Here is a 21292-nt window from a genome sequence, read left to right as displayed (position 1 = left end):
CGGGACTGCTTAGCACACTTTATCGCCATCTTCCTCACCCTTCCTTTGCCCGGTATTGCCTCAGGCCCCCGCAGCACAGCGGGTGTGGGGGTGGGGGGTCGGGGTGCGGGCTGCTGGGCGCGCCCGGGGGCGGGGGCCTGGCCTGGCCCACGCGTTTCCCGCCGGGGCCGAGCAGCGTGGGGCCCGCCGCGTGCCTGAAGGGTGGGCTGCAGCTGGCGCCGCACCCGCGGAGCAAACGAGCAGCTTCCCGCCTTTTTCCCCGCGCGGCACCCGCAGAGCAAACGAACAGCTTCCCGCCTTTTTGCCCGCGCCCGGCGCCTGTGAGGAAAGGCGGGAAGGCGCCGGCGGCGCCGTGAGAGCTCACCCCCGCCAAGACTGCGGAGCCCGGTGCGGAGCGGTGTTTACGTTCCGGGGCGGCAGGGCGGAGTTCCGGGGCGGAGCGTGCGCGCAGGCCAGCTCGGTGTGGGGCTGTGCGGGAGGAGGGACAGGGTCCAGCAGACGGAGGGCGCCAGCCCCGCGGCCACCATGAGTGGTGAGTGGCGGGCTCCAGCGGGGTCCTTTCCGCTAGCAGGGCGTGCTCGGTGGGGCCGCCGGGTCTCTGGGGCACTGTAAGGGCTGGTGCGGCTCTGCGCTCCTCCGCTGCCTGTTCAGTCAGGTGTGGCCCTGTCCCCTGCAGGCCGAGGCCCTTTCTCCCCCCATGCTTCCCCCCGGCGGGGCTGGGGGCCGTGGCGTGGCGAGGCGAGACGCAGGGGATCTTGGCCTCTGTGGCCCCGCGGCGCGGGACAGGGCACAGCCCTTGCCTGCATCACTACGCCCCGCTCCTCAGGTCGGCTCCCCAAGCACCCCAGAAGTGGTGTTTTACCTCGTTTTAAGTCCTAAAGCCCTGCCCTTGAACGTGACACCGGCTCAGCACAAGCGATGCCGGTCTCGGGGGTCTCCGTTGCCTCAGCTGTGCAATAATGATAATAATAAAAAATTATACGAGCTTACTAATATGCAGCATGCAGTTGGTGAGAGGTGGGAAGCACAACTAGTGGAAAGAGCTGTCCCTTCCAGTATTTAGGGTGTACGGTTGCTGTTTAACATGGTCCTGAGGAGGACCCAGTCGGTTGTGAATGTGTTCGTTTCTGGCCTGCGTGTAAGAGTGAAGCAGTGGTGGGTGGGTGTGCCAGATCCTGAGGTTTTTGAGTTTTTTGTAAGGGGAAACGTTTAAAAGCTTTGCATGAGATTTGGGACCCATAAACTTAAGGGCTGGAAGAAGCGTAGCCAGCTGGAAGAATGGGCCAGCATGGAAAGTTATTTGGTAGGATGGAGGAAGAAATTTTAATATTTTTTTCCTGTAAATATGTCATAAAACAGATTGGCAAGGTTTGTTTGGGTTTTCCTTAAGAAGGGAGGTGCTTTAGTGAATGCTTTCATGGGTCTGCTTATACAACTTCAGTAATGGAAGTTGCAGACAACACTCTGAACCTGAAAGCTAGACTGTATGTTTATCTCCTGCCTTGATTTAATACATGGTGAGATCTGTTACCAAAGATAGTAAGAAAAAATTGAAGAGTTAACCAGAGTAAGTAAATGCTACATGTTTTACAGATAGCAGTTGTTTCTGAAAATGAAACAAAAAATGAAAACGCTTCAGTTGTATTTTTCTCTGTTCTGTTCTCACCTTTGTGGTAAGAAGAAAACAAAAGATTTTTATGGAAGAAGAGATGACATTGAAAAAAGAAAAGGTTATTGTGAGGAAACCTGTTCATTAGCATTGTGAGAAATGCAAGTAACAGTCGAATCTTTCAAACCATGGGAAAAGAAAGTTTTCTACATGTGTCAGATCTTGATATGATACAGACTAAATCCGAATTCTGAAGTTTTTGAGTCAGCATTTTCACATGGAAAACCTCAGCCCTTCAATGATGAATTCAGACTGGGACTAGCCTTATGCAAACTTGTGCAAATCAGAGCCTAAATCTTCCTAAGAGACTCATCTTTGGGAGTTGTATTTGAATTCTGTGACTCAAAAGGCAAGGTGGCACTTCTTGGGGCATGAAGCTTCATCACATAGTTATTTTTAATACCTTAAATTTTAATTATTATTATTTTTAAAAAAGAGATACAGGTTTATGAGAAGACATTTAATTACTTAAAATAGAATAATGCCTAAGATGACGTTAAGGCAAATAGTTCAATTGCATGGCTAACCTACCCATGTGTAGCCCTTGCCAAGACCTATATGACTCTTCCAACAGTTTTGATTACACAGCAAGATAATGAAAAGAACACTGATTTTGCACTTTGCCAGACATTACTGCTTTACAGTACTGTACTTTTCTAGAATATTTTAAGTATTTTTCCAGAATAATGTAAGTGGAACAGATCAAGACAGAGAAATGTGTATTGTTGTCTTGCTTGTTTCAGATAAGGGAGATAGCTGATGTTAACATCACAAAATTTAACCCTGACCTTTTTTTTTAGTGGCTGTAACAGCACTGTCCACACTTAACTTCCCTGCCCAATTTTTGCCCTTAAAAGTAAAAGGGCTGTTCCTAAGGGCTGTAATTATTTTTAATGTATATTTTTTTTAGCTACAGTGTATTTCTAGTGGTTGTTAATGTAATGTCCTGTTGCTTAGCTATAATTATTTGTAATGTATGTTTTTTAGCTACAGTGTATTTCTAGTGGATGTGAAAGTAACGTCCTGTTGCTTAGAGTATTACTTTAATATTAGTAATGCTACTTACTAATTACATACTTGCATTGGACAGTGTTGCATAGGCTAAACTTTAAAGGGAAGTAACACAAGGAAACTACATTTATGTAGTTGTCAAGATTTAGAGGTGTTGTCAATTGTTTCATGAGTTTAAAAAACCAAAAATGTGACTAATTCAGGATCAGGCAGTATAATCATAATAATGTAGTACAAGGTAGTATTTAAATTAGGTCTGTGTTTGTTTTGTCTTAAACTTGTAACCTCAGAACCTGTACTAGAGCAAGCAAAAGTAATTGCAGTCTGAAATTTTGCATACAAGATTTGAAGAAGTATGTAAGAGCAATCTGAGATTATTATTTTTTTTTTAACCTATATGCTACATGTAGTGCTGAAGAGAGCTGTATCTACAAAGAATTGGATGAAAATCCTGTTTTCCTTTATTTGCATGTTCAGTTTTCTTCTGCTGTAGGTGTGGACGTTTCTGTCAGGGTAGAGAGAGGATTTTGTTTTAAAAATAGGAAAGCATGACCCTGAACAACAAAAAATGACATGGGTCACAGAGGCAGGTGCAGTACCTGAGCCTATTTTTAACCCTTTTTGACTTGATGGGAGGAGGAGTCTCTTTAAGTTTCTTAGGTTTCACAACCTTATATTTATGTTTTCACAATTATTTTTAGACTCATGTAGGAACTTCCTTTTTTATTGCAATAGTCTAATTATAGCCTTTTTTCTGAGTAATGTGGTTTTTATGCATTCTATGTTTTGTAATTTGTGTGTGCGTTACTGCAGTTTTTACTGCTATTCTGAATCAGTAGACGGGTATTTTGGTCAGTTCGTAATACACTATTAGTCTTTAAATCAACTAGAGTTGATCACACTTAATTGGTGCTCTTGTCTGAAAACATGCCCTTTTTTTTAGGACTTACTTTAGAAAATGAAGACTGTAAAAGAATGAAATCTTAAATAAAGTTGATAAAGACTTATTTTTACCTTCCATCTACTTGAAACAAAACCATTGCTAAATAGTACTAAATATTTCTAGGATTATTACAAAGGAAAATATGTCCTCTGATTGAAAAAACACACAATATCACAGTTTTTAAAAAATGTTAGACTTTGTGATTATTCTTTTTCTTCTACCTGCAAGATTTCTATGGTAAGCAGAGCAATAGAAGAATTCTGAAGACATGCACTGAGCAGAAACCTCGGCCAGCCTTCCGTATATACATTATGTGGCCTCATAGCCCTGTTAATGGTGAAGGTGATCTGAGCTGTTTATGGAAATTGTTGGCTGTAAGCATGTGTAGTCATAATTGTTATGAGTACAAATTTACAAGTAAAATGAAGACAAAATGTGCATTACGCTGTACTCGGTCTGTGTAAATTTAAAGCTGTTTGACATCACAGGGTTTAGTGTTTTAGAACATTAGTTAGCATAGTGATTGTCTGTAGGTTTTCTGTATTTATGCATTTTTTTTATATTGTTCACAGTCTGGTATCTATTTCCAAACCATTTCTGTGTTACCAGATAGATACAAAGATGCCAAAGAGATGTGAATTTAAAAACTAACATGTATTGCATTTGGAAGACAAGCTTAACTCACATACTTGTATTTTCATTTGATATATGTTTTTTCAGATCATGATATTATTAAGTCCATGCATTTTTCCTGAAGTAGTCTCAAATTCTTAATATAGAGACAAATGTTGCGTTATGTCTGTTCTTGCAGGTACGTGGCTAGCATAAGACTTTAGAAGTAATGGGTTTTGAAACAGTAGAAAAAATCTGCAGATTTGTGTATATTCAGTGTTACTGTGCATGAAGTGTTGTACTAAAATTTGGAACGTAATTGTTTTCCTTATTTTACAGTTATGTGATTTATTATAAGGCATTTAGATGCATAGACATGTGTCTCCGTTTTTGGTAATGAAAGCGTGGTAAGAACACTGAATATAATTCAATAAAATTGTAATCTCTGAAGGAGCACAAAGACTAGTAGCAGGGATTATATGAATTTAACCTTATGTTCACAGTGGCATAACTGGCATAGTTGTTTGAAAGTTAAAACCTACTTGGTATGGAGGTATTTTCTGGAGTCCTTTAGTAGCATTGAACATCATTTGATCTTCATCTTCGTTTGCATGCACTGAAATATCTGACTAATAGAACCAAACCTCATACATCACATGTCTGCAGTTTGAGTCAGAGTTCAAAATCGGAAGTACAACTTCTTGAAAATCCACTGTAAACAGCTAAATAAGCACTGTGAAGCTTAGCTAGCTAGCAGCTGCATTGGCATATTTGTCCTGTTGTTTTCTTTATTCTGATATTGTGTGTTACAGACTTACTGTGGGGTTTTTCTTCTCCTAATCCCATATTTAACATGAAAGGCAGAATAATTTCAGTAGGACAAATTCTGTCCCCTTCCTGCTGGTTTAGGAGCAAGTGCTTTGAATGGGATTATGAAGATAGGAAACTGGGATTGGGACCTCACAGTGTTGGACAGCAAGAGGAAGAGACATGTATATTTGATGTCATCTCTATTTACTAGAGGCCTTATTACATGGTGTTCGATTTTCAGTATCTGAACTTAGTCATGCAGAGTTTTGGTAACTGGCTTTTAGTCTATGCATGTATTAGCTGTGTGTTCTTTGAGAGGAAAAGAAGAATAGAATGACTTGAATTCCAGAGAGGTCATAGTGTTTTTTTTAAGGATATTTTGAATTTAAGCTCAGAATAAAGAAATAACAGAGGTGATGTAGGTTAACTAGACAATAAATTTTATACATATTCATGGGAGTATATAAAGCATATTCTGACAAGCAAAGTAGTATGCTCTTTGTTGTTGAAGTGAATGAGAAGTTAAAGACTGTTTTGCATAGTTGCTTGTGCAGTAACAAACTAGATTATCACGAAGAACTGTGCTGGTAGTTAAATTTTAAGGGATTTATTGTAACAATTGCTCTCCATTCACCTATCTTAAAACTCCTGCAGTAAGGTTGTGTGGCAATAAGAAGATATTCCTGCTGTGTCTCATTTTCCATTCTTTTCTTGTGCTATGATGATACACTACCCTTATAGTTGTCCCAGTATGAACATTTATGGGGTTGCAGTGCAAGCTCCATCATACACCTAATCCAACAAAAAAGAACCGAACCAAAAAACCCTCAAAACCAACAAAAACATAGACTAGGTCAGTTTCAGGCTTGAAATATGGCCCCATAGGTGGTTGTGCTAAGAAGCTAGGGATAAGCTGTGATGATTGTGCACAATTATACTCTATTTGGTATTGCTGCAATATATCTTATATCATGAAACCAAAATCTTACTAGAATAAGACTCTAGATGTTCTTTCAAACAGTATTCGTGCATATTAGAGAAAGGCGACTTTGAAACATCAAACGCAGACTTACACTGCATCATTTTACTTAGAGAAAATACATTAGGAAATCTAACAGAATAATTGGCATGGAAAGAAAGTTTTCAGGGTCCTGGTGTTGGCCTGAATGTATTTTCTTAAAAAAATATTTATTTTAAAATGATACCATTTTGTGGTATTTCAGGTTCACAGAACAGTGACACTAAAAGACAGTTTCTTCTAGAACGACTACTGGATGCAGTTAAACAGGTGAGAAATGTGATATGCATTTCCACAGTATACGTACTCTGACTTGTCAGTACTAGCAGGAACTATCTTTGCCCCTTTTTTCTCTTTACCAGACAAAGGAGAAATCTTGTCTTTCACACTGTACTACTGAGTTGTATCTGCTAGCAAACAACTATTGGGCAGTATTTGTTTAAAGTTCTTGTTCTTGACAGATTATAATTGTAATTGTAATATTTGTATTATAAATATATAAATTATACATTATAAATAGATGTTATATATTATAAATATAATCTAAATTAGAAAACAAATATGTATTTGTAATACTTATGACTGAACTAAATCGTAGCTTACTGCAGAGGGTAAACTGTTAACATTTTACAGTAGCAGGTTTTTTCTTCGCACTAGGATTTTAGTGAATGATCAAAATACAGGTAAATATGATCAATGTGACGTTCCGCAAGTAGAATTTCATAGACTGCATTCAGTTTAGGAGAACTTGGGAAGCAAAAGAATGCCTCAAAAATAAGCAAATGACATGTTTTATAAAAAATAATTCTTCTGTAATTGTAGCACTGAGCTGAATAGGAGCATGTTTGTTTTTGTGGGTGCACATTTAAAACTCAAAAGTACTAACTTTTACTCAATTTTAAATTTATTGAGGGACCTGCAGGTATGTTGTTCTGGCTAGCAAGAACGTATTTGAACTGCAAGAGCAGCCCATTAGTAGAACATGATGCTGTAAAGCACTTCTTGGTTGCAGACTATATTTTCCAATGTTTTATTTTGTACTCCTCCTTTTTTAATAATGAATTTGTTTCTTACTTGGAAATATTTCAGAATATCGAGTTTGTTAGTGTAACAGAAATTTCTTAAAATCTCTTTATTGCAGTGTCAAATACGATTTGGAGGAAGAAAAGAAATTGCTTCAGACTCTGATAGCAGGTAAAATAGTCTAAGAAACTTTTATCATGCTTAGATTATGTATCATAATGAGATAAAACATGGCACAAAACACTTGATATGTTTAAATAACCCCCAGTTCCTTTTGTTTACACACTGACATAGGACTCTGAATTCTTCATTGTTACAAATTTGACAGCTTAGGAGTGTTTTTTGTGAAGTTACAAGTGTTTAAGTGGCTGCAGAGTTCATGACAAAAGCACTGAATTCTGAGGTCTGAACAGAGATTGGGAAAGCTTATCTTCCCTATAACATCTTTTAAAAATGAAGGCATATTTATTACCAATACACCTGTTTCTTGAATCTTGACATTTAAGCATCAAATGTGTTTAACATAGTTATTAAGAAAATTTTCATTCTTAGGTTTTGTTATTCCTGATGTTTTAAACCTGTTTTTCTTCTTTTTCTGTACAGTAAGATGTTTCTTTTTTAGTAATGTAAGTTAAAAAATGTCATTTAATTCCTGTTAGTTTCATTTGTTGTTGGATATGGCATATTGGTTTCTAAGGCTTTTAAGAAGATGACTGGCAGACAGAAAATTGCAGTGCTTTTTGTGTCTTACTGAGTCTTTGTCAGAAGCTGTCCTATTGAAGAATCTCAGATAAATAAAACACCAGGATTAAATGCAGTTGCTTTTTTGTCCTTTTTCTTGTGTCCTTGAAGTTTGACTTGGCCTTTCAGGAAGAAGTTAATTATTTGTTGACCATTTATAAGCGATGCATAAAATTCTCTCCAATCCCCTCCCAATTCAATCTTTAAGAACATGTCTAAGGGTATGGTTTCATGATTTCTGGAGAGCCAACATAGCAATTCATTGCTACTGAAGGGGTGGCTGGGATTAATGTATTTCCTCAATGTCCCTGACTTCAGTACTGCTCCCTTGCACCACCTTCTTAAGCAATGCCTGGTGATCATCCAGTTCCCTCTGAATTAATTTAATAAAAGAAGAAATAATGCAAAAGGGGTAACTTTCTGCCATTTTAGTGAGTTAAATTAGTAAAACATCTGGTGAATGCTGGAGATGCTGCAAGGGTGCAGCTAGAAGTTGTGGGAAGTGCAGATGAGAAGGAAGAAGCAACAAGGGGTGAGAGGGCAAACCCATCTTGTTTTGGGAGGAGCTTGTAATGCAGCTCCTGCGCATTACCTGTGTGTGAAACTCCAGGCTAATGCTATTTCATGGCAGCTGAAGCCTGTCCGACTTTCAGCTATTACTGTCACCCTGTCCTACTCTTGGCTGTTTCACCCTGCAGTGTTTTGAGGAAACAGAAGTAGTGTTTTGTTGAAATAGCATAGTGGAAACAGTTCAGTACATGGTCTGTTCAGCATAGGGGTTGTTGGACAGAAGCTAGTGCGAGGGAGGAAGCGAGAAGGTGCAGGTGGGATAAAGGGATGGTGGGGCTGAAGCACCTAGCAGTTGGACTGGCTGTGCAGCTACAGCTGCTGGCACAGAAGCACCAACTAGAGGTAGTTATTTAATCTTCACTGTTTAGTTTATGTGAGAGAATGTTTTGATGATGTTTGCCTTTGTAGTACATGGCATGAACTTGCCTAGAAGGAGGTACCTCCTATGCAGAGCAAATTCCCTGGATCTAAAATTTATGCTTTGTGGCTCAGTTTGCTTGAACAACTGCTTTACTGCAGTTATTTAATAATTTGAATGATGAACTGTAGTATTTGTCTTCTGGGTTAGGATTCCAAAGATACAATGCTGGCCAAATTTTACTTATAAATATTTTCCTTAGAATTAAGTAGATGTGTGAAATAATGGAATATAACTAGTCAGTTGCAGGATTGAAAAGGAAGTAGAAATTACATTAATAGATTTTTTTCCCTAAATTCCATGATATTTGAGGATGTTACTATGCTAAATATTGTGAGATAATTTTAAAAAAGAGAATAGTCTGAGAATTTAGATCAAAATCCAGTGAAATCCATAATTCTCCAAGTTTTCTTCTCCGAGCAGATTTTTTTGTCTTTGAGATTATAATTGTTCAGAGTTCTACTGTGTCTATGTACACTAGACTTCTCAGTGTTTTTCTGTATTGTTAATTTTAACATGCCCCCATGATGCTATCTAGTAAATATATGACATATATTGGGCATTGTAGGATACCGATTTTTTTTTTTTTTAATTTGTTTTACTAGTAGCTTAAGTTTTCCTGTAAAATGCTGCACAGCTTTAATTCTCAGTGCATATGGATTTTTAATAATATGAGCTCTTTCACAGAACCTAGTGTCTGTTCTGCTTTTTCTGAATTGAAAAGTTCAAGTACTTTTGGGTTTTTTTCTGGGGGGGGGTCACATATCTGCAGGAATTTCCATTTTCAACAGCAGCAGTCTTTTTGCAAAAATGAATCAACTGCTCCACAATCATCTTGAGTATTGTTTGAATTATATTCTGCTTTACTAGTAAAGTTTTCCTAACAAAGTAAAGTTTCCTAACATAGATGTACTAGAAAGCATTACACGTTAAAAGCTCTTCTGTCCAGAGCAATTATGGTAAGTAGACCTCTTTTTCTGTCAGGCTTCTCCTGAGATGTGCTTTTTTTGTGACTCTGCATAGAACTCTGTACTTCTGGAATGCTGGGGCAGAGTCCTGAGCCACTCTCTCAACTGTTTTTATTTATTTTCTTGAACTTAGTTAAAGTATCTGTCCTTTTAATAATCAACTTTGGCAGCCAGGTGACAACTTTCTCAAAGCTTAAGTATTGTTTGTTTAATGGCAAAATAAAACTTGGAGAAAGTAAGATTTCAAACAAACAGATGGCATTCATGTCTGTTAAACCTTAAGCCGTACTGTTTTCTGTAGGTTACAATAATACTCCTTTGGCAGGCTGAATTTTAAAACCTTGCTGTTTTTACAGTGTTTGTACCTGTGTGAAAATTGATTTATTAACTGGGTTATGTTTAAAAAAAATCAGGAATTTTATAATTAGTATTGTAGAGAACAACATCAAAACCTGAAGATTCAACACATCTCCAGAAAAATCTTTCTTATTTTCCTATGCCTAGGATTTCTGGAGGATATTAAAATGTATGATTTATTGTTTTTCAAGGCTTGACTTATAGTTCTATTATAGACACATAGACTAATGTGAGTTATCAAAATTTTCTGTTGATTTTATAGGAAGTTGCAGTATATTCTCAGAAAATTATTCATTGCATGTGTAGTACAAAGCAAACTTATGAAAATGTAATTGCATTACATGAACCGTAGGTAATCTGAAATAACATGGCTAACAACCACTATAGCAGGTGAGGATGATTTCTCACATTGATTGCCAACTCTGAATGTAATTTGTGCCCCAGCTTTAGATAGTCGTGATGAGACTGTGGGTATAAGTAGATTATACTTTTTGCAAATAATGAGATTAGTGTAGACAAGGGGTCTTTAACTACATATAAGATCATGGTTCACCTTTACATTCTCTATTCAGAGATTTGGAATAAACCTGCTCTGTAGAAACATAGTTCATTGTTGTTTTCACGTGATTTCTGTAAAAATTCTGTTGCAGAGTCACTTGTTTGTGTGCTCAGTTTGAAGCTGTGTTACAGCATGGTCTGAGGAGGAGCCGAGGATTAGCATTAACAGCAGCAGCAATCAAACAAGCAGCAGGTTTCTCCAGTAAAACTGAAACAGGTAATTTGTTAAATGCAACTATTGTATTTTAAACAGTTGATAAGCACAAGCAAGTGATATAATTTCTAATGGAGGTTTTAAGCAATGCACCAAACTGCCGACTGTTTGTAGCATACTCAATACAGCATGAAAATGGTTATTGCTTTCTTAATGTAGTTTAACTTTCACACCAAATTTCTCTAGAAATTTTGATGTTTGGAAATCTGTACTTCCTACAGTTCTGTCATGAGTAATATCATTGGCAAATGTCTTTTAAATTCTGGTAGGCATAAACATTGTGTAATTGTGCTGTTAAGTTCTATAGCATCACATATGTTTAAGTATTGATGTAATTTTAAAAGCAAATTTACATTTCCTGTATTGGTTGGGTTGTTTTTTATTACTTTCTCCACATTTAAAGGAAAGATTCCTTTATTTTTGTTGCCTTCTCTTCACCTTGAAGTTTCCCTTTGTTTTTTTATCAAAAGTACATGAAGGTGTTAATCTTCATCACTTTTGCTGTGAAGTTTGACATACAGTATCTTTTTTTTCTTAAACAGGGTACACATGCTATAAATAATTGTGATATGTAACACATAGAGGGGGATTGTTTTTTAAATATGTTCAGTAGTACTAGAACAGTTAGTACATTTTGATCTCCAGCATAACTTCCAGTTACACCAGATAACTGCATATAATGGGTATTACTTTAATGCAAAATGTGTAGTTTGATACAATGGTGGTTTAAAATTGCTGTAGTAACTGTGTTTGCTGTGGATGGTAGGGTGAAATGTTGGGTCTTGCATGCTGACTTTCCTGCTAATGGGTCAGAGCCTGCAGGCTTAGCTTTTTTTGGGAGCTAAAATAGCTATGCTTTTAGGGAATTTGTTGTTTCCCATGTTTGCCTCTTTTACTTAGTAATGGGCGAGACTTGACATTTTGCAGACTAAATGAACAAGCAAGCAAAATTCAGCTGTTTACATAATCTTTACAGATTTTTCAGCTCTTCTGGATGCTTTTTTTTCTCCCATGTGTGTGCTTGTAATTGAGGATTTGGTACTCTGTGGTCTTTTTCAGCTCTGGGTAGTTTCCATCTCTTTAATGAGTAGTGATTTGGTTATCTGCTTGTGATCCCCCCGCAGACTGCAACTGAGAGCCTTATGCTTTGTTGCAGAGAATGTTCTCCACTGTTACCCTCTCAGATTTATGCAAGTAGTGTGCCTTCCAATTTGAGGACATTGTGTGTAATTCTTATGATTTCTCTCTTGTCTGTTAGTAACCTCAAGGTGCATGGAATTTTTGATCCTGTCTTTTAGTGGCCATATGTACAAAGGTACATCTCTGATGCTTGGGAACTTAGTAACAATTTAGCTGTATGTTTGTGTGATTGTGTCTCTAATTTGGGGCCTTGTCAGTGAGATGATGTGGAAGAAGAGGAGAGTCAGGAAAGTTATCTAAGGTACTGAGGAAGTAGAATTGAAGAAGAAAACATCATGTAAGAAACGTCATCTTTAAGAAACTTAAGAAGTTCAAGAGCAAAAATGTGGCTGCCTTGCAGCAAAATGAATGCTATACTGTGACAGAGAAGTTGTTTTTTTTTAGTGGAAATTACTGGGTTCTGGTGCATTTATCTTTTTGAGTTACAGTGGTGTATTGTTTTTATATTTTTTATTATTTTTTTTTTAATTCCTGTTAGCAGTTGCAAAGTGCTTTTACATTTTTATCACTTTCAGGCAAATGAGCCTGTTGTGATTTATTTTCCATTCTAACATAATCACAGGTGTTGTCTTTTTCTTCAACATAGTGGAATACTGCTGTTTAGGCTATACCTTCAGGCTTTGACAACTGAAAAAAAAAAATGTTCAGCAGTGGTTTTTATTTGAAAATTACAGGTACTTCAGGATAAACTGTACTTTCAAATGACTGTAAACAGTGTAGCATCATTTTGCATCTAAAAGCTTCATTGTTTTTTTCTTTGTTTTTCTTAAAATAAAAGTTTTAAACAAAAACTCCAGTAGTGGTTCTTTGGAACCATGACTTAAAAATCCTATTTAAAATATTTTAATTTTTTAATATATATTCAAGTAAACATATTCCTAATATCAGTGTGATTTAGTATCAATTGATGGCATGGTCATTACAGGCATGTGCAGCTCATTTATATTAAGCAATCAACAAAATCAGCAAACAATAAAACTGTGTTCTGTCTTTAGTTTTTAACAATATGAGGGTGTCTTCATTTAACTCCAGGTGAGTTTATGTGAGAACACTGTAGCTGATGTAGTATTTGTTAAAAATTATTAGGACAATGTTGTTGAAAGAATCTACATAGATTCCATTGCCTCTGGCTGCTCTTTCTACTGTTTTATCAGGGATTCCAAACTCACTGAAACCTTTCTGCCAGTAGTAGCAGTAATAGTTCATAGCAGTGTTTTTTCTGCACTCAATCAGAGGATCATAGGCTAATTCAAATTGGAAGGGTCCTCAGGAGGTCTGCAGTCCTACAAAGATCGTCTGCGAGATTAAAGGAGGTTGCCTGGGGCTACATCCATTCGGGACTTGAAAACCTCCAGACTGTACAACTTCTTTGGTTAACCATGTTCCAACGTTTGACTGTCCTCATGATGAAAGAGATTTTCCTAATATCCAGTCTGAGCCTTTCTTGCTTTAACTTACACCTGTTGTGTGCTGGCCTGCTATATGCTGATGCCAAGAGCCTAAATCAGTCTTATTGATGACTTCCTCATAGGTACCAGAGGGCTGCTATTAGGTGTCTCTCTTCCTCCTTCTGTTTTCCAAGCTAAAGTACATTTTGTCTTTGCGTGTGTGGTTTTTTGGTTTTTTTTTTTTTTTTTAAGTAGTAGTAGTTCTGGTGCTGCTTATTGCCATAGATTGATGTATATGCTTTGATGCTATAACTGTAGGATAGTAATATCTATTTACAGATAGGTAAACCATGGCAGAATTACGGGTGTGATTTGTTCACAGCCTCATGGCACATCAATACCAAAAATGGAAATGTATTTCAAAATTGTTGCAAAGTCACAATATGTTTATAGTTCTACTACTTTGCACCTTAGAGCTTGCTTATGAATAGTAGGATATTGTAGACTAATGCTGAAAGCTAATATAGTAAAATTATTAGTTGCTGTGGTTAGAAGTGAAAATCATAGACTGAGGCTTATGGAATATAAACTTAATTTAGTGATACTCTCAATTAGAATTGAAAGAACAAATATTCTAGCTATAGCAAAGAATGTTGTACTCCAAGACACTTGTGACAAATATGAAATTGTTCATTAGTTACTTGACAGAAAGACACTGAAATGCACAATGGCTGCACATTTAAATTGTTTACTACTTTTTATTTTGCATAAGGTGGCAATGAACCAGACTTTAAATTGATCTCTATGCTCTCAGCTTGAGACATGATTGCTATTTGGTGCTGATTAAGGATTGATTGTATTGCAGTTATCGGAACTACGACATTATTAAAATTAAATAAACTGTTTTCACAGAGTGATTTATATTTGGGTGAATTGGGCCAGTGTCTTCTTTGCCCACAGTATAATTGTACAAATTATATTTTATGGTAATAAAATGATCTTACTTCTGAATAAAAAGTATTGGATTATTTGCTATGAAAAATAATATCAACAGTTAAGACCTTAATTTTCATTTGCCAGTACTCTCACAGAAGAGAACTTAGTCATTTGAAAATGCTGCTTATTACTGTTTTTATGAAGTATGGAATGCTCTTACTTTATTTCTATTGGATAGATTTTAATTAAAAACTTAACAATAATCCAAATTTAAAAGCTTTTAAAAATCCGTGATATATATGTAAATATGAATAAAATCCCCTGTACTCTCACATGAGCATATTTCACCAAAAGAAGTTGCAAGCTGTAATGAAAAACTACTAAAATTCTGACTGCATACACTTTATTTAGCAGAGAGAGAGAAGCATCATGGATGGCCTTTTCTTAACATTCTTACTACATTAAAAAATATTTAGAAAAGTGATAAGCAAGGAATTGCAGGATCAATATATTTTCTCTCGTGTACATTTTTTTCTCTGTCTTTGAGGAAATTTTTTACCTGTCTTTAAACATCTGCTTTATGCTGCCTACATTGAGATTATGATCAAAAGCCAGCGTAATACTTGAGGTGATAGTGCACCATTCACTTGTACAATAGAATTATTCTCCTTTTTTTTGTTAAAAAAAAAAAAGTTGAGCAAACACAGTCCTTAAACTGTCAAGAGGAGTATGTCTTCCTTGAGAGATTGATGTGTTTTAAAGTTTTTTTTTTTTAATGCTTGGGTTTTCCAGATTTTTTTTCCTCTTAAAAATATCCTATTTGCCTTAAATTCAGTCTCCTAATATGTTACTAACTGTATACATTAACAGCTTTCAAACCGTTCTAGTTATTTGAGTAGTTCTATTTATAAAAACGCCAAAGCCACATGTCTGTTATTGTTAATGTTTAAGATACTTTCAAGCAGTATGTATTTGATGCAACATTAGTGACTAACAGTTGCCAAATGATACCATATAGTCATGATTCAAGTCTTTCAGATGAATTGTCTGATGTTTGGTTGTTCTTTTCACCCTGAGAAAATGGTAAGAGGTGAATTGTAATAATATGCCCTTAAAATATGTTCTTATTCAGTTAGGAATATGTAAAATACTAGGTATTCTTTTGTACGTTTACAGTTACTGATATAGATTTCTGTTATGTCCAATCGAGAAACTTGAGGCAACTGCCGAAAAACTTTCTATCAGTTTTTGGGGATGGTAAGGAAAATATTTTAGTGGAAAGGGGTATTGTTGCCTTTTAAATGTAACACACTTGTTTTTTCAAGTAACATGAATTTGTCATTTGCATGTCTGCAAATTCTGCAGCTACCTGTTCCTTTGGACTTAGTTTATAACATTTTGCAATCAGCAGTAAGATGGAATCTCAAAGAATCTTTTCCCTTTGCATAATATATTCCCAGCTGAACATATGAATCTGTTCTGTGGATGAAATAATAGCTTAAATGTGCTTTAAAATGTTAATTTAATTAAAAAATGTGAGACAATCCTTTAATGCGTGTGTTTGGCTTTTTCAATGAAGTGAAAAGTTCTAAGTTTTGTAGAAATAAATAACCTATTTAACTGGAGAGTTTTATGAACATGGTAAATGATTCACCTTTGTTCGAAGTTATATACAGTTACCTGTTTATTTTATAAAATTGCATGTAAATGCATTCAGGTATGAGTTAGAGTTTTTTGGTGGAGTTTTTATTACAATTATATTTTTATTTTTATTTTAGAGCCAGTGTTTTGGTACTATGTGAAAGAAATTCTGAATAAACATGAACTACAGCGCTTTTACTCTCTGAAGACAATTACTACAGATATTGGTAGAGGCCGGGCTTGGTTGCGCTGTGCATTAAATGAACATTCCCTGGAAAGATACGTTCATATGCTGCTTGCAGATAAGAATCGACTCAGGTACTGTATTTGCTATCTTTGTAATGCAGGAAGTGTATTGACAAATGAAGTGCTGAGATGAAAAACAACAACCAACCAAACCCCATCTGTAATAGTACACCATGCTGTGCTAGTTAAGCCACTTAACCTCATACTTTTGTTCTGAAGATAGTGGCTTGTGCCTGTATCAACATGTGACCTGAAACCGGCTTCATTCTAGCATGTGAGAATATACATTTCTATCCTCATCTTAATTTCCATCCTCTTTCTCAATTCCCTTAGTCTTTCAACAGTTTCCTCACTGAGACCTTGACACCAAGCTTTGAGGTGCCCCTCTCATTCCATTAAAATAGTACACGGCTGCAGCCTTGATCTTACCGGTGTATCAGTGGTAATTGCCTGTTGCCTTTTGGAAATGCTTGTGCTGTAATTGAAAAGCTCCAGCAGTCAAGTAATATGTAGCTGATCACTTGGAAGTGTTTTGTAGCAGTTTGTGAACCTTCTTGTTAGAGAGTTACTGAGAATAACTTACTATGTGGTGTGAAATTCTAAGGTACTTTGGATGTGCAAAACGCACTTAAGTTCATACTTAACTGGGTCCTATCTTTTTTCTCATACATCTGCAGCTCTTTTTGAAATTTTCTTTTTCTTTTTGAAAATCTGGGTTATTATTAGTAGTAACTGTTGAACATGATAAGTCCAGTGGATTCAGCAGAAAGGCATTCTTTCCATTTGCATCAATTAATGGATGTATTGGACAAGATTATTGCCAGAACTGAGTTCATTAGTATATCCTTTTCTTTTCAGTCTGTTACAGTCCTCTGTAGCTTTCTTGCAACAGATTTTGATATGAAATCAAGTAAAAACAAATGAAACAACAAAGGAAAAAGAATCTGAAAACCACTATGAGGAAATTAGTGACTTGGATCAGTGTCACTAATTACTCGCATGCTTGTAGCAATACTTATGCAGTATCAGGATTATCAGTACTCTCTGCATTGTACATGTAATATTATTTCTAAAAATGCTTATTCCAGAATATTTAAGATTTAAATGTTATCAAAATTCAAATGGGATTTGCAGAATTACTTTACATCCCCAGTTTGTATCTGTTTTGGAAACTTTAAAATGAATCTGTCAAAACTGTTCAATATAGGTTGAGGGTTTTCTTGCTATCTGTTTTTATGTTTCGTTGGCTGAATGCTGATAGTAAAAATACAGCATCCTGTGACTAAAAAGCACCAAGTTTAGAACAACTAAATTTATGTGTTCACAGTGAAATTCATGTAAACTTTTTTTTCTTGCACCCAAATTCCTAGTTGACTATTCAGAGTAATTGAAGTGGATTTGGATACTGAAAGAGGTCATAGAATCAGGAATAATAGAATGGTTTGAGTTAGAAGGGGCCTTTAAAGATCATCTAGTCCAACTCCCCCTGCTGTGGTCAAGGACATCTTTTACCAGATCAGGTTGCTCATGATGAAATTTATCTTTTTGTTTGTATTCATGCATTCTAATATTTTACAAAATGGCTTGGTTATTATGGTCACCTGTAGTTATTTAAAAACAGATATATGCAGCATAGGTGTAGAGAAATATTGTGACTGCTATTGTCACGTAATGAACCTCCTTGCCCTGAGTGGCTTTTTCCCATTAAAAAAAATGCAGATCTAAACCTGAAGATAAAAAAAATACTATTTAGCATGTCTTGGATAAGTGTTCAGACAGTTCTATATATTTCAGGGCTTCAGGGATTTAATGTGGCATATAATTTAATCCATTGGTGTACTCACACTTCGGAGTTTTCATGTCTTTTAGAAGTGGAATGTATGTTAATATAGGACTGTATATTCTTCCCCTCCCCCTCCCCCCTTCACATGATAGTGTCTTCTATGAAGACTGGTCTTTTATGATGGATGAAGAACGTTCTAGCATGATCCCTACAATGGCAGCTGGTAAGACTTTCTCTTAAATGGTACTGTTCTTGGAAAGCTATTTAATTTTGGGATGTTATATGTTTCTGGTTGCAGAGAGCTTCTCTAATACACTCTTTGCTTATGTGGAGAATTTGTGCCAGATGCACATTCAGGGTGAATAGTCAATGTATTACACCAGTTAAATCTATGAATTGATGAACTGTTGAAACACCAGATCTGGGTTCCTACAGCGCAAAAGTCTTTCACATAATTTTCTAACTCTTCATCAGTCAAGGCTAACCTTATTTAAAAAACTAGCACAGAAACCAAAATAAGTTATTTCTGACTAGAAAGAGCAATGATAGACTTTTATAGTAAGACCCAAATTATAGGTAAATATATGGAAAGAGAGTAAGATAACAGTTAATTTACTTTTCTAGAGTTTGACCGCAGCAGTGCTCTTTTCTCAGGTACATGGTCACATGCTTTGTTCTGCAAGATAGAGTTTGCAGGAATATTTTTTAACGGAATATAGGAACCAACTTAAAGTTGCAGTGAAATGGATAAAAGGTTATAAATAAATGAGTTCTCCACACTTACTGCTTGTTTAATGTGCAGCTGAACAGACATCAAGATAAATTCAGAACTGATTGCATCAGCTTGGATATAATCTAAAAAAGAATGAATGGTACGTGAAAGAATAAAAAATCATGCATGGAGACTGTGGGAAATTTTTGGGGAAAAATGTTTTACGTCATAGTTTTGTTAATCCTTAGGTTCTATCTTCGTAACTTTTGTATGAAATATATAGTGGGTTTTTGGTCTTTTTTTCTGCTTTCTTTTATCTGAAGGTCTGAACTCCATTCTTTTTGCAATCAGCATTGATAATAAGGATTTAAATGGACAGAGCAAATGCACACCCACGGTGTCTGATTTATTAAAGGAATCAACACAAAATGTAACCTCGTTACTGAAAGAATCCACTCAGGGTGTTAGCAGCCTCCTTAGAGAAATAACTGCATCATCAGCTGTCTCGATTCTGATAAAACCTGATCAAGACGCTGACCCACTTCCTGTTCTCTCAAAGAATGTAATTTCTGGTAAGCATTTTTGCAGTGTTGTAAGTTAGAAACATAAAATATTCAAGTGTGTTTAAATAACTTTTAAAATTAATTTTCATGTGCTATTATGGAACAGAAACTTTAAAAATAAGTGCACTACACATAGAAACTAGTTGAGTGTGAAATAAAAAGTATGAAATTGTTTAGAAATATAGGTGTGGATGGTAAACGTGTATTTTAGCTTTATTGTATCACTATGAGAGGGAAGATAAACCATCTTACTGGAAAAGTACTTTGCTTGTGACCTGAATTTCAATTTTGTATTCTTAAGATTATGCCTTGTGGTTTCTGATGTAATGATTTTTTGGTTTTAGTATGTTTTATTTTAGCACATTAACAGTCAGAAATACACTGCCATTTATATTATCAGGTAAAAATCTTAGCTTGTAATCCTCAAGCAGCACCCATGTTTACAGTCTGAATTCCTATATGAAGTAGATAACTACCACAAATGACAATTTAATCATACGCTCTTCTTAGTGTTACAACCAGTTGGTAGGATGTTACTTAAGAACAAAGACCTAAAGTCTTAATCTCTTATAATTTGAAATTAATATAGTAAAACGTGATATTCATTATACATTTCCCATTCCAAAAAATCAAAGGAATATTTTACCATCTTTATTTCCAGAAGTTATGTTGAAAGAATGTTTTGCTTTGTAAAGGTACAAAACTGCAGGAAGATTCTGGGATGTATGTGGTTTTTGATTAAGAAACAAAGTTTGGATTTAGGCTTTAAATTGTTTTCATTAGGAGAAAAAGGAAAGAAAACTCACATGTGACTGCTATCTGGAATAGAAGTTGGAATAGAAGTTGAGATAAAATCTATTTTTTAATTGGCATTTAAAATAGACTTTTTTTTCGAAACAAACTTGTGGTAAAACTTTTGTTGTTTAGCACTTTGAATGAGATTAAAATAGTAGGTGATACTTGACTTGGGATAACCTTTGTTCATATAGAATAGGCTTGCAAGACTAAATAACAGAATAGTTGACCATATGCTGCACATGACTCTACAGCATAATGTACGTTGTGTGTACCGTACATGTGTATACAGTACATGTAATGTACAACTTAGAATAAAATTATATTCTAAAAAAAATTGGGTTTGTTCAAATGCCATTATATGTGGAATGTTAAAGCAAGTCAGATGTTTTCATTAAATTCTATGTTCTTTGCTGGAATTCTATTTGCATCCAGAATGGGGTTTTACATCCTGTTACTCTTAAAAGTATGTTAATGTGTTCTATGGATATATAACATCTGGACTTGAATTAAACAAAACACTTTAGTCCCATTGTGATTGTCTTGGTGAGTAAATTTCTGATATTTCTTACAGTGCTTCAACTTAACAAGATCATTTAGCTTCATCTGCATGTTTGAATCAGTGAGAATAGGTAATAATTTAAGAACAAGTGCTGTCACAGCGTGGATGTGATGTAATCAGAGAGGATTTCAGTGTATTTCTAGACCAAGAGCTAATTAGCTGAGGGAAGGAGGAAGTTTTAATTTCTTTTTCTGAAAATTGACTGCTCAATTCCTAGAATGTAGACAAAACTAACTTAATTTGATTGCAAACTGTGATTTTGTTCGTGAGTTTGATCTTTTTAACTCTTTTTCCCCAGAAGTGTTTCAAGTTTTCTCTGTTGTATAGACATACTCTGCAACATATGTTAGCCATATGCCACGGGAGAAAGTGATGGGAAGGCGAACTTTTGATTTTAAATGTAATTTTATGAGTTTTTTGAACTTTTTTTTGCAGTTCCAAATGAATACTGATATAAATGCACCTCCAAAATATCTTCTAAAATCTGAATTATGTAAGGCATATGAAATAAAGATGGTAGTTAAAGATTTAAAAGCTCCTGTGTATGGAAAAAT

General features: G+C 35.8%; 1 protein-coding gene across 4 annotated transcripts in view; it reads left to right on the top strand.

Moving 5' to 3' along the window:
* The first annotated feature begins 428 nt into the window (after positions 1-428).
* SNX29 (sorting nexin 29) overlaps positions 429-21292 on the top strand; it is a 106092-nt gene continuing 85228 nt past the window's right edge. For all 4 annotated transcript variants that reach the window (XR_008747358.1, XM_005241023.4, XM_055804963.1 and 1 more), the window contains exons 1-7: positions 429-532; positions 6269-6333; positions 7205-7257; positions 10791-10915; positions 16215-16395; positions 18259-18329; positions 19142-19390. Coding sequence is in view for 3 of the 4 variants with exons in the window: in XM_005241023.4 (XP_005241080.3) it covers positions 526-532; positions 6269-6333; positions 7205-7257; positions 10791-10915; positions 16215-16395; positions 18259-18329; positions 19142-19390 (751 nt within the window). In the remaining variant the exon portion in view is untranslated. The remainder of the gene's footprint in view (positions 533-6268; positions 6334-7204; positions 7258-10790; positions 10916-16214; positions 16396-18258; positions 18330-19141; positions 19391-21292) is intronic.

This window comes from Falco peregrinus, chromosome 5 (assembly GCF_023634155.1).
Source record: "Falco peregrinus isolate bFalPer1 chromosome 5, bFalPer1.pri, whole genome shotgun sequence".
Taxonomy (NCBI): Eukaryota; Metazoa; Chordata; class Aves; order Falconiformes; family Falconidae; genus Falco; species Falco peregrinus.
Note: the sequence above shows the minus strand (reverse complement) of the source record. Positions and strands in the feature narration are given on the sequence as shown.